The sequence below is a fragment of the Callospermophilus lateralis genome, chromosome 9 (assembly GCF_048772815.1).
Source record: "Callospermophilus lateralis isolate mCalLat2 chromosome 9, mCalLat2.hap1, whole genome shotgun sequence".
Lineage (NCBI taxonomy): Eukaryota > Metazoa > Chordata > Mammalia > Rodentia > Sciuridae > Callospermophilus > Callospermophilus lateralis.
Window position 1 is genome coordinate 76,688,386 of NC_135313.1, and position 13,998 is coordinate 76,702,383.

A 13,998-nucleotide genomic window follows, 5' to 3' on the forward strand; every position below is an offset into this window, starting at 1 on the left:
TTAATTTCATTTGGATTTTGGAGATGGAAGGCAAAATGCCTTTTGCAACTCTCCCACCTTTTTCAATCTCTAGTTTTTAAAGCCAAAGTTAAGGAGAATAGAAAGGGATGATGCTGTTTCTGGATTATTTGTGAAAGAAAAGACGCAAACAATCCAGTTTCTTTTTCCCACCCTTTACCTCTAACAAGAATCAGGACTGACTTATCACACTCATCAGGTGACCCAGAACCGAACAAGGGCTTCTGAGATCAATCTGGAGATATGTATATGTGCGTACACATCCCTAGAGATGTCAAATAACTTGTCTATGTGGAACATAGAACATGTGGAACAAGAACTCTGATATATCAAGTTACTTAATGATTTACTTATATTGTAGTTTTCAACTAAATATCCCAAAGTAGAGGGCTTTGTATAGTGTGACACTCACATAGCGTGGGACACAGCTGTTCAGAGTGTGCAAGGAAGAAGATCAGAGAGAATACTTGGCCATATATTTCATAGGAAGGAAACGCCTGGAATTATAACTGGAAAGGATATTTGGGTTCATCCTGCAGAGAACAATATCTGTCTCAAGTGTTTGAACTCTTCCGCTCAGACTGCTTTTGAGGCCACTAGAGGTTTTTAAACAGGGGAGTGGAGGGAGATGAAAGAGGAAAGAACCCTGAGGTGTAGAGATGAGTAAAGAGAAGCCCACTGTCAAGATAAGGTCATTGATTTCAGCTGGTATCCAGGGACAAGAAATTCGAAATAGAAAGCTCTTAAGTTTCCTTCAAAGGCCCTCTGGAACACGGAATCACCCAGGACCAAGACATGGGGCTTTGTGTGCGTAGGACTGGAGATAGACACAAATTACATGTTTGCATCATGACTCTATGGAAGATATTCAGGGAGAACATAAAACCTGTTGCGAACGCAACCGCCTGCAATCAGAGCCATCTGACTCAACCCGCAGCCCGCAACCCGCTCAGACTGGATCCAAAGGCATAGCCCAGCAGCTTTCAGATAACTTCGTTCAACAAATAAGCAAGGACTAGGCTGGCGCCCATCCCCAGGCTCCGCCCCTCTGGCCGCGCGCCTGCGCACTCTCGGCACGCCCGCTCCGCCTCTTCACCTCCCCCGCCCGCGTGGTTGCCTCCGCCGCAGCCGTCCGAGAGGAGCTGGGGGAGGACGGTGGCCCGCGAGGCTCGTCGCAGACAACGCGGCGGCGATGTCCGCGAGCCAGGCGAGTGCCGCGGCGGCAGCGGCGGGGCCTCGCGCACGGCAGGGCGGCCTGGGTTTTGGCCTCCCCCCGGTTCCCTGGAAGCGGGCCGGTGGCCAGTGCGGGAACGGCAGCAGCAGCAGAGGCGGAGGCTTCAGTGCGTCTCTCTACCCTTTAGCCTGAGCCAAGGGAGGCCAGGCAGCCCGGGTGGCTGGAGGGGGTCCGCTGCCCGAGAATGGGAATTCTCTTCACCAGGATATGGAGACTGTTCAATCACCAGGGTGAGGCGGCTCGGGCCGCGGGCGTACGGGTTGGGGAGAGGGTCAGTCCTGGCGGGGTGGGTGGTGGGGTTTCCGAATACTTGGTAGTGTGGGCGGCGCGGTCGGGCGCTGTCTCTGCGCCGGTGCGAGCTGCGCGGCTGCGGGCCTGGGACCGTTCAGTCCCCTCCTCGCGAGTTTGGGGATGGTTCCCGACTCGCATCCCTTTGTCTTTGGGGAGTTTCCTAAGAAGTCCATTAAGCAGTACACCCATTGCTCCGATTTCGATTGAGGGTAGAAGAGGTTTCTTGCCCCAGGTCTGATGTGTGTGAGAGGCACGGCCTGGCCCTGTCTCTTTCGGCCCTTTCTTGTGCCAGCAGTTAGGATTGGAGACGAGAAGAAATACTGGGGTCTTCTGAGATGAAGGTTGTATCTTAGGGCCCTAGCCGCACTACTGAGCGACCTCGGGTTGCAGAATGCGGAAAATGTGAGGAATTGCTCTTGACTTTCCCTGTACACTTAGGGTTTAAGAACCTTAACTTCACCCTCAACCCCCTCTGGGGGGAGGAGGGCTAAAGACTTAGGCCTCCTAAAAGTGATAGACTTTTCTCCGTTTACCTTATTTATACATCTGTTTAAGGTTAAACTTAAGGTCATTGTTATACTTGTGTGGGTTATTAGAGGTTTTTTTTTTTTTCCTAAGGTTGGGTGTTTCAGTGAAAGCTTTAAAAAACATACCATATGAAACGTTTGTTGAGGGTAGGAAACTAGCAAGTTACTAAGTATAGAGTGTATTGTATAGGGATGCTTAAAGTTCATCAGAACACCAGCATTGTCTTGAAATGCATAGCAGGTTTATTAAAATTTGTTATTTTAAAATGAGTGTAAAACTGTGGAAAGAGGATACAGTTTTAACAAAGACTCCATGGTTATTAAGATGCAGTGTTTATTTTTTTAAACTCAAGTTAGGTGTTTCATCATTCCTGCTGTCAATAACTTAATTTATGTTTTTATCTTGTATAAGGTAGTGGTGTTATCACATCCCAAAGTTTTCCAGTTAAAACCTAAAATGAATGGTATCATCTATTACACAGGCCCACTGCTGCCTCCTTCCCCTTCGTAATGGAACTCATCTTGTAAATAGAGGAAAGGGACTGGACTTTGTGGTCTCTACTGTTATCTTAAAAAAAAAAAAAAGTGTAGAGCACATGATTCTAAATGTAATGGAAGGTGACATGGGGATTTTTCACAAAGTGGAGAAAACTAGTTCTAATTAGCACTCTCTCTGACTGGTTGTGTGTGATGGGAGAGTGAAAACCAGTCACTTAAACTCTCAGCGCAGGTGTTCTTAACCTGCAACACCAGGAATTTGTGCGGCCTACTTGAAAACTTAATCTCTAGATTTAATGTATTTACATTATTGTAAAACCAGTGATGTTTATCATAGATAAGATCTAATTTTAACATCCATAATTTTGAATTATTTTTAATGAAGCTAGTGTTTCAATTCTAGAATGAGGCTTATAAAAACTTTTCTTGTTAATTGAGCTCTGATACAGCCAGAAAAATAGATATCTGCACTCTATTTTGAGTCTACGATAAATATTTGCTTCTATAGTTTAATGAAATTAGATGTTTGCCAACAGATACTTGCTAGTAGTAAACAATAATATGTGCATGGGTACCACTCCAGATCACTAGTAGTAGTTTTATTCTTATAAGCTGTATGTATCCTGTGATAATTGGATGGACATTTTTCTTGGTGTTGGGAAATTAATAGTAAGAGGAATTAATGGAGTCAAGTTCTAAAAAGTTGCATCTCAATATTGTGAAAGTGAATAAATTGTTTCTTTTCTGTTAAACACTGCTTGTATTTTCAATAGTCATTTTTCAGAATATTCCCAACTCAGTCTAACGCTAGATACTTGTTGGTTTTTTGGTTCTGTCCTAAATTGGACATATGTAAATCAGATATATCTTAGGTGCATTAGTTTACCTACAGAAGAGTTAGGACATGATCCTAAGTTCTTTTCACAGAAATTCTTGGAAAGAAGGTTTTGGGGGATTGCAGAATTTGCTGTGCTGATGAAACTTAAACTGTGACAGATCTCTTTTTTGAAATCCTTTCAGAACAGCTTTTTTAGTTAAAGCTTAGATTTAGTGCACAGTGAAAGCAAATTGCATACTGCTCAAAAGAAAAACTATAGGTTACATTTAGGTGATACTTAGATTCAGTGGGGCACAAACTTTATTCTCTGTTACTTTTACATTATTTTTTATTTAAAAAAAAGTTTCAGTGGTCCTTTGAAGTAGTTATTTATTTCCCCTGAAAAGAGGAAACTGAGGCTCATGCGGAGTCATTTCCCCAGACTATATATCTGTTATATGACAAGAGCCCAGCAACTTGAAACACCAAAGAAATGTGTTACTAATTATTATTGACCATCTTTAAAAAAAGATTCACATCATTATTTTCCTATTTTTCACCCTTATTAACGGTTTCTCAGTTGCTAAACGATAAATCTCTAGGATTTTGAAGAGTTGCAATTTGTGACTTTTCATATGAATAGTAGTTTACTAAACATATTTTTGAGCATCTGTTTGGGTCAGGACCTGTGCTGAGTCATAGGAATTAGAACAAAGCCAGCTAACAAATTTTCCTGCCTTTATGGAGCTTCTTTATAGTATAGGGAGATGGAAAATAAACTTACTTCATCTCTAAAGATAAAATAAAAGCAGTTAACATTTACTGACTTTTGCAAGGCTACATTCTCAGTGTTTCATACAGGTTGGTTGATTTAATCTGCACCTGGTTGATTTTTCTTCCTATCCTACAGAGGCAACTCTGTTTTACAGTTTTTTTGTTTTGTTTTTTGGATTTTTGTTGTTTTGTTTTTGTTTTTGCAGTGCCAGGGCCTCACACATGCTAGGCAGGTGCTTTATACTAAGCTACATTCCCCATCCTCTTAAGTGGTTTTCATAAAGTACTATAATTCAAAGTGATGAACCTGGGATTTTAACCAAGGTTTTCTATTGCTAGAGTTAGTGCTCTTAAAGACACACATAAACACCTTTTTTTTTTTTTTTTGTATAAGAAGGACTCATGTTAAATAAAAGGAGGAACTGTTGACACTTATGTGAAATATGAAAGATGTTTTGGAATTCCCCCATTGGTGTCTTGTATTGCTTTTCTGATTGGTTGTTAGAAAAGAAATTATATTACAAATGATTGCTGGAAAAGCTGCCTATGCTGCACAAACCTGGCTCTGATAAAGCTAATTCTGCTTCTGTTTTTTTTTTTTTAATTTATTTAAGCAAATTCAAACATATATAGCAAAGTAGCCAAGGAGTTGACTATACCATTTTCAATATATTACCTCTTAGCTCTGAGTGAACCCTTTTTCATACTATGTAGAAGTGGACCTGGGTCCTTTAAATAGTTTTCTTTTATCAGTTGGCACAGTGTTAAACTTTGTTGATAGACAGCACTGGAGGGACATTTGCAGAAAGAAAGGGGTTTTCTTCATGGTTACAGTGTGCTCTCAAAAAGTCTTTTCAACACAAATACCCTCACCAGTGCCTGCCTGACTCTTGCACTACATAGTGGTTGGCAACAGTCAGCAGTTTTCTTTAGCACCCTCCACACCCCTCAGCTTTGTCCTCCAGAGAAGTACCTTCCATTAAAAATTTTCCCCAGCACCCTGGATGGAAGATTTCCAGCACTCACTGGGGCAACTTCTCTGCCATTCATTGATCCATAGCTATGCCATCGGACAAGGTCTTTATCTTAGTCTCAAGAGGGATGGAGGAGCTCTGTCTCAGCCATAGGTGGAGTGGATTCTTCTTATATTTGTCATTTCTGTAATCTTTGTAACTCTTTTCTTTCTTATTAACCAATCCTTCATTATTCCAGTCTCCTGTAACAGTTATTTTCTCTAAACTTTCCAAGTTCAAATTATTGTATGTCTCCTGATTGGATTTCTAATTTTGTCATGTATATTCAATTGCTTTTTCTTCAGTAACCTCTTCGTACAAAAGAAATTTGTTTTTTCCCTATGAAACTTCATTACTGTTGCTATAAATAGCAAGTTTATTTTTATGTTTGCTTTTTTATTGATGATACTTGTTAAGTTTTGAAAATTGAGTTTTTATTACAAAGTGACTGGATCAGATACCTGCCTCCTAATTTATTTGTTCATTCATTGATGATACTTTATTAAGCCCATGCTTTATTCCAGGCTTTGTGCTGTGGAGTGGAAGAACAATAGTGAACATGACAAATAGATTTTGTGCTCTCTAAAGGATATGGAATTTAATAAGGCTAAGTAATAATTTGGATATGAATTGAAAATAAAGAATAGTGTATTTTTCTTGGTGTTTGGAATAGTGTATTTTTCTTGATGTTTGTGATTAGGCAATAGTTCAATTTGTTTTGGTTTTATAAATTAATGACTAGTAATTGGAGAGATACAGACTTCAGCAACTGTAAATAAATGGAACTGATTAGCTGCCTGAGTGTGTGAAAAGGAAATGAAAGAAAAAGTGATACAAGAAAAAATAAGATTATTATTTTTATCCTGCCATACTGGAGGTTAACCTAGAGAATCACATATGCTAAGTGAATGCTCTAGCACTGACCTACATCCCCAGTCTTTTAGTTTAAAATAACTTAGAATTTCATCAAAACATTATAACTATAGTTATTTTGGTTTATTTGCGTAAGTGTAGGAATGCTGTGACATAGATATTCTAAAAGGAAATTTTTACTAAGCAATAAACTTTTGATGATTCCCATGCAGCAAAGAATTAGAATGAGGAAATTTTATTATATTTGTCCACAATAACAATATCTCTTAGTATACATTTTTTATTTTAAGGTTCTGTGGAGTATTTGTTTTGAAGGACATTACATAACACTTTCTAGCTACAAATTTATGTTTTGCATAGAATCTTGTGCCATCTTAGTAATGATAAGAACAGGCTGGGATGATTAGAGCCTAAGGATGTTATGAATTTGATTTAGTATTAGGGTAAAAGTATCTATGAATAATTAGCCCCTATCATTAGAAATAACTAGTTTGTCACCAATGAGTTGGTACCTTTATCTTTGAGCCCATTACACAATTAGGTCTTAATTTTATAGTTCTTATTGTAACCTACATTCTAAATCTTAGATTTAGGAATTTGTTAAAAATAGCCATTGATGTTTCAGTGTAAAAACTCACACACAGAAAATTCAAATAGAAATTAGTTTTGGGAGGGGACAAAAGGAGATGTTGATAATGGAATCTAACTTGTAGGTAGGTATAGGCTGGGGTGAGGAGATAAAGATACTGTGGATCATGAATTCTTCATTGGAATAGTCCTCCAAAGGGTCTTTGACAGTTCTATAGAGTCTGTGGCTCCTTGGAGATTTTCTAAGTTCTGCATGTTTCATTGGAATTTATTCCTTTTTCTTTTTGAAGTATTTTAACCATTATTTTAAACCTCATGTATTTGATTATTTTGCTTATATCGCTCTGATTGACTTTAGAAATCTGAAGTGGGAAATGTTTGCATAAATATGTGTTCGAATTTTTGTGTATAGGAATTTGCCAAGTTTGTAAAATTAGATAGGCAGGAGAGAGAGAGTATCTCTAGATGGAGAGCCATGTTGGCAAAGTTAAATGATTGGAAGTCTATGAGACATTATGGGGACCGAGTAGACTAGTTAACCAAAAATTTAGTAAAGAGGTCAAGAAAAGAATTAAGAGATTTGGTTAAGACTTTAACTATTCTTTGTCATATTTATTTTTTACTGTGCTTGTCTGTTGATCTAACCTCTATTCACTTGTCTACTTTATCTTTCATCATAGTACATAGGCCAAAGGGTATGTAAACTCCAAGGTTTCAGATTTGGGGTATTTCTCCTCCTTTTGTCCATAGCCTTCTCATTTTACCTGCACTACCCTATCAATCAGCTAACTAACTTTTTGCCTACTAGGGCTTCTAGTCATTCCTATCCTTGTAGGGTAACACTGAATTTCTTTCCCTACCTACATTCTGTGACTTGCTGATTTATTAAATTTTCATCACCATCTCTTAACACTCCATGTGAGACATGGATTCTCACCCTGTATCATCTCCCATACTTTTTCTCCCCAGGATGGCTTAATTTCTCTGCTCTACTAACAGTTAAATAGCTTATATCTGTCTTCACCTCAGGTTGTGGTATCTAATTTCAGCCTTTTGATTCTCTAGTTCATTCTGTATAATGGCTTAAAAATTGATACATCTTGAACTGTTAACTCCGTCCTTTCCTTGGCAGGCAACCGACCTGTGTTACAAGAAGATGAGATTCTTCTGGTATGAGTCTCTTCTGCCATCTGCATTATCTCAGTATCTCTTGAGTTTTTGCAGAGTGGTTTGTTCTGAGCAGTTTTACCTTGCTTATCACATTCAGCATGGGGCCAGGTATGACAAAAAATATTTCTTCAGTTTTTTTTTTTTTTTTGGTCTAGTTAGTCCTACCTAATAGCTTGGAAAGGCGATAGATTCCAATGGAGAAATAAGTCATAGGGGCATGGCTAAGATAAGGAGATCACTTTTTAAAATACCTATACCAAAACCAAATGAGCATTTTTTAACTTTAAAGGGATTGTTTTAAGAGGCTGGATAGTTTTTCCACTGATATATCCTACTGTTATTCAGTGTGTCTTTTGAAACTTCTTTTAGAATTTCTTTGGAGACAAATTTTTAAATCCGTTCATATTATTCAAAGACTATACCACACTTAAACAATAAAAAAATAATACTTGTTTTAGGTCCCTTTTCCCTTATAACCAAGATGATATCAAGTGACCTTCTCTTTAAAATCAAAAGATTAAAAGAGTTTCAATATTGAGAATATTTAGAATGGTGTACTTCAGGGTCTAAAAACAATTGTGAAAGAAAAGTAACAATTTTTTTGGAAAAAAAAGATAACATGATTAAAACAAGTGTCTAATTTCCCTTCAGTGATTGCATACACACACACACACACACATGCACACACACATACACACTTATTTCATACTTACAGTTACATATCACAGATTCTTGCATATATTTTTATTGTTTATTTTTGGGTTTGCCCCATTAATTTTGTATTGTTTTTAGGGTACCATTTATTTACTGCTTATGGTAAATATGTTTTCTTCCAGACAATTGGTGAATCTGTCCATATTTTGTCCTGTAGCTAATACATTGGGGTATTACAAAATGTATTCCTAGAACATAAAGAACTAAACTGACATTTTGAGACTCCTGTGATTAAAAAACACTATTCAGGTGGGAGTCTTTCTGGTTGTATTAATTGTCTAGAGGTGCTTATATTTATAGAAGTGAAGAATAGCTATGTCATGAAAGGAAGATGCTTAATTTGGGGACACAGAAATACACACAACTGAGAGGCAGAATTACCATATAATTTAAAAACTTGCCAGGAAAAAGGGTACCCCATCCAGAGAACTCCATTGTCTGCCCCTAATGCAGGCATGGCCTTGCTGTAAAAATGGATTAATTGATCATCATAGCCCATAACACTCCCTTATTTGGGGTTCCGTGTTCTCCAAATAATCTTTTGGTTTTAATTCAGCTATATTATATGCTTTTTCTCAGGGAGACATGGTTATTAGTGCTTTATTTTGAAAATGTTAAAATAACAAAACCAGAAAACTCAATAGGGACAAGTTTTAGGAGGGAGTGGATAGAGAAGTTGGTGATGAGTGTGGCTTGTAGCTGTGTTAGGCTAGGGTAAGGAGATAGCACTTGTTAGGTAGTTTTGTTTTGTTTTTGAGATCGGGGTCTTGTTATGTTGCCTAGTCTTGTCTCAAACATATGATCTTCCTGCCTCAGCCTCTGAGTAGCTGGGATTGCAGGTATGTGCCACCACAATAGGCTTATCAGGCAGTTTTAAACATTTGGTTTTATTATATGTTACTCATTTGTCGTTCTTATTTATATATTATTCACATCTATGAGTTGTCTTCTCTGAATCTGTCTACTGTGGAATAGTAACAGGATTGAGTTTGTTGACCTGGGAGGCCCAAGGCGGCCATACTTTAGGCAAATTCTCCAGAGGAATATGAACTACTAAGATCTCTTAACTTTCCTAAGTGTCTTCTATGTATTATTAACCCTTCACTTTTAACAAGTATTACCTTTGTAATTGAGTCTACTCTCAGTTCCTTCACCCTCATTGTCTCTGAACATGAAATAGTCTAGGCCCTGATTCTTAAGAACCTATATAAGGGGACAGTACTCATGTCACACTTGAGGACCCAGTGGTTCTAAGCTGTGTGCTCTTTAGAGAAATAGGTAACTGGATAAAATGTGATGTATTAAATTTTTTTATTTAATTGGTTTTCCTATTTTTATGTAACAGGAGTATTGAAATAGCACTAGGAATCCCCCTCTATGGTAAATGGCAACTATTTGTTGCTATTTGAATTGTAAAGATCCCCTTATTCTGAGGTGTTAAAATTCTCAGTTTATTATTTATAGAATGAATTTTAATTGATTCAGCATTTATTAAATGCCTACCTTGTGCCAGGAAGAATTATAGTCATGAGGAATACATGGAATATAAGATGATTAATATGTATTCTGTATAGTTGAAGGGTACCTCATTAAGCTAAGATTAGTGGACATGTAAATAATTATAAGTGTAATGTTAGAGGTATTATTTAAAAATAAAGCAGGAGAAAGTGATTCTTATGGAAAACTAGAAACTTAAAAAATTAGTAGGAATTCCTCAAATGGAAAATTAGAGTATTCCCAGCATAGAGAGAACCCAAGAGCAGCAGTTAAACTTTATTTGCTATGAACCATGTATGCAGAATAGGAGGGTGCTTGAAATTTGGTGTTATCATGATAGCTGATAGAGTAGTAAGAAAAAGCTGAAGCCTAGTCAGTTTTCACTGTCTTCATTTATAAGCCTGAAAACTTGTACCTTTTCTCTTTGTCAAAAATAGAGTCATGACGAAAATGGAGAGTGGAATTTTCAGCTCTGTTTTGCAGAAAAATTACTCTGGAAACAATGGGAAGATAAATTAGAGATAACACTACTTAGGGAGGGTTTTAAAGTGAGAGATGGGGAGGATTTCAACTAGGACAGTGGGAAGGAGACAGGTTGAGGATATATTTTTTGATAAGGAATCAATAGAATTTAGTGACAGATGTTGGGATTGAGGAAAAGACTAAATGTACAGGGCATCTGAATTAATTGTAGCACCATTAAGCAATTTAGTAAGACAGATGTAAAACAGGTTCAAATATTGGGTTTTGGACATGGGAAATGGCATTGTGTGTGTTGGCTCAGATAGAGTACAGTTGAAGAGAAATTTGGGAACATAGGTTAGGAATTGTCTCTTGATGATTGGCAGCATTGTATACTGTTTTAAATGTTATACAACCCTGAAGGATGTGTAGTATTTCCCCTATTTTACAATAAAGAAGCTTAGAATCAGAGAAATAGTTGCCCAAATAGTTCAAATAATTCCCATGAATTTTTACATATACTTCCATTACCTGTTGGGATTAAAACAAACTACTCCTTAATTTTGTGACTTAAACCAGTGATTTATTATTATTATTTGTGTTTCTGAGAATGAGTGACCTCAGCTAGAAAGCTCTTGACTTGGAGACTTTTATTTGGTTGTAATCAGAGGCAACTGGAACTATAGAGTCATCTCAAGGTTCAACCATACTCAATGTACAAATTTGCTTCTTTAATTCATGTGTCTGACATCTCAGCTGGAATGGCTGGAAGAACTGGTGAGGGGAGATCACTGCTGGGGGCTGGCTGGTTATCTCTCTTAATAAGGTCTCACCAAGTGATTAGCCTGATGTTCTTCACTCAACTGCACATTAGTCTTGGGATTGTTATATAGTGTGTGGCTTGGTGGGGGAGGGAGTTGTCTAAAACAGCCAGGTAGCAACTGAAAGGATTTTGATGATCTAGGCCCAGAAGTCATACAGTATCACTTATGCTGCATTCTGTGGATCAAAAGTGAGTCCCAGGGCCAGTTCAGCTTCTAGAAGAGGAGATAGCCAGGGGCATGACTATCCAGGGACTATCACACCATCTTTGGAAATTAGCTTCCTCCACACACTTTGCATCTTTAGCAATTATTTTCGGTAGCCTGAAAATAGATGAAACTAAGTTGCCTTGCTAGTTTATAAAGAGGGTAGAAGAAGGCATCCTGGGAACACAAATGTTTGAAAGAAGACTCAAAGAAGAGAAACCAATAAGAAATGGGGAGAGAGGACAGCTGTCAAGAGATCAGAAGAAAAGTTAAGAGAGAGTGATGCCATAGAAGCCAACCAGGGGAAGTGGATACTCTCACCATAGCTTCAGGTCCTTAGATTTAGTGTTTTAACAGTTTTGTGGTTTCAGTGTACGTATAATTTATAATTACTCATCTTTTGTTTTTCTTTCCATTCACCCCAATTCTCATATACACACTCAATTGAAGCCTAAAACTTCCCAGATAGAACTTCTAATGTGAAACACTTATAACTTAAATCATTTGTAAATTGTCATGATTACATTTGGAATACTTTACTGAGAATAGACTTCTATAGGAGTAGGACGAACATACAGTGCTTCTGGCTTCCCAGGGAGGATGTTAGAAAGATGAGAGGTCTCAGTAGAATGAGGAGGATAAGGAAAGCGAGCCACTTCTGCTGGTCTTGGTGGGACCTTTCTTTGAGTTCCAAAAAAGGTATATAGTGCTATGCACTGAAATATACCATAGAAAAAAAGAAGGGTGAAATAGTGTGTGCATGTTGAAATCAGTGGTGTTTTCTTTATTTCAGAGCACAAAGTTATCATTGTTGGATTGGATAATGCAGGAAAAACTACCATCCTTTACCAATTGTAAGTACTACCTTAAAAGATTAATTTCTAGTTAACTTTTTCTTCCTGGGTGATATTCTGTTAATGAATATAATGAAAAAACTGTATGGAAACTAAGTTACTCAGTAAGAAAAGAGATTGTCCATAAATCAGAAGCCAAATTTAAGTAAGTTTTTATAGAAAGCTAGATATTTATATGACATCAAGTGCATTATTTAGTTGTTTTGCACTAAAGCTCTTTTGCTTATAGAAAGTAGAAAAATATTTGTTTATATAGTTTCTTTTAATGATCTATAATAGTCTAGATTATCTCTTGTCTATTTCCAGCCCTATAAATCCTTAGCTTTCTCTTGGTATGAACTGGTGGAAAAAGGGTATTTGGGGATAAAATGTAAAAGTTCATGCTGCTTTGTCCCTTGATTAGAAAATTATTCAAACAAGGTAGCCTCTTTACTAATTGTAATATATATGAACTTTTTTTTCCCCAGTTCTATGAATGAAGTTGTACATACATCCCCTACAATAGGAAGTAATGTAGAAGAGATAGTGATTAATAATACACGTTTCCTAATGTGGGATATTGGTGGCCAAGAATCTCTTCGTTCTTCCTGGAATACTTATTATACTAACACAGAGGTAATGTTTCTTAATATGTTTAAACTTCTATAAAGAGAATGCTTGAGAAACACTTAGATTTGAATTCTTATAGTTATAAAGATATAGCTGTATTTTGACACACAGAGTTTAAGCATAATAGAATCCTTAATTCCCTGTTTCAGTGTCAATTATTCTGTACATTCATTGTCATTGAATCTCTGTAGGGAAAATTAGTGGTTTATTGGTCTGATTGTTTATTGATCCTAGAACTTGTCTCAGGTAATTTTTATAATGACTTTATCTTTCAGTTTGTAATTTCATTTCTTTCTTACTACTTATATTTGTTTAAGTATTGGAAATCCTAGTTAAATGAGAGGGCTTTGGTGGTTTAATCTTAACCAATTTTACTGTGCATTTTCTTTTATGCAACACAATTTTACATTAAGGAAATCTTTTTCTTTTGATTATGAAGTACTTTAGACATAATCATATGTTTTTATTTACACATTACTTCCTACAATAAAATTTTAGACCTGTGACATTTGTATTCATTTTATAGCCCTGTAAATTGAAAGACTGTGCTAATTGTTTTTGTAGTGTTGATTATAAGTTAATAAAACATACTCTAAACATATCTTTTAAGTCAATAAGACACTATTAAGTATCTCTAATAGTCTGACCCCAAACATTCCATTAAGCGTTTAAATATATATTTTTGGAGAAGGAATGATATGTATGATTATAAAGGTAAATATGGGCTGGCTGCAGTGGCACAAGCAACCAGCTACTTGCCTAGCATGTGTGAGGTCCTGGGTTCAATCCCCAGTATCATGGGTACCACTGTTATAATGCTATAGATATTAAATTATTCCAACACTTTGAAAATTAGCAACTTTTTATTTTTTAAAGAATGGATCTTATAGTAATGAAAGTAATTTATCAGTAGACTATCAAGTGAAAGAAGAGATAAAAGTAATTCTCTTATTCATCTCTTATGGTTGATGAAAATTGAAAAATAGAAGAGACTTAAAATGGAAATTCATATCTAGTTCTAAAAAATAAAT

The 13,998-nt window shown here is 36.7% G+C and overlaps 1 protein-coding gene across 4 annotated transcripts in view; it reads left to right on the plus strand.

Annotated features, from left to right (window-relative positions):
- Positions 1–1,134: 1,134 nt before the first annotated feature.
- The window catches only part of Arl5a (ARF like GTPase 5A), a 29,315-nt gene continuing 16,451 nt past the window's right edge, over positions 1,135–13,998 (plus strand). For 2 of the 4 annotated variants that reach the window (XM_076865849.2, XM_076865851.1), the window contains exons 1-3: positions 1,135–1,482; positions 12,298–12,358; positions 12,826–12,973. In XM_076865849.2, coding sequence (XP_076721964.1) covers positions 1,437–1,482; positions 12,298–12,358; positions 12,826–12,973 — 255 coding nt within the window. In that variant the 5' untranslated portion in view covers positions 1,135–1,436. Of the gene's footprint in view, positions 1,483–7,765; positions 7,912–12,297; positions 12,359–12,825; positions 12,974–13,998 lie in introns of all 4 variants that reach the window. The other 2 variants (XM_076865850.2, XM_076865852.2) reach the window with 2 other exon arrangements.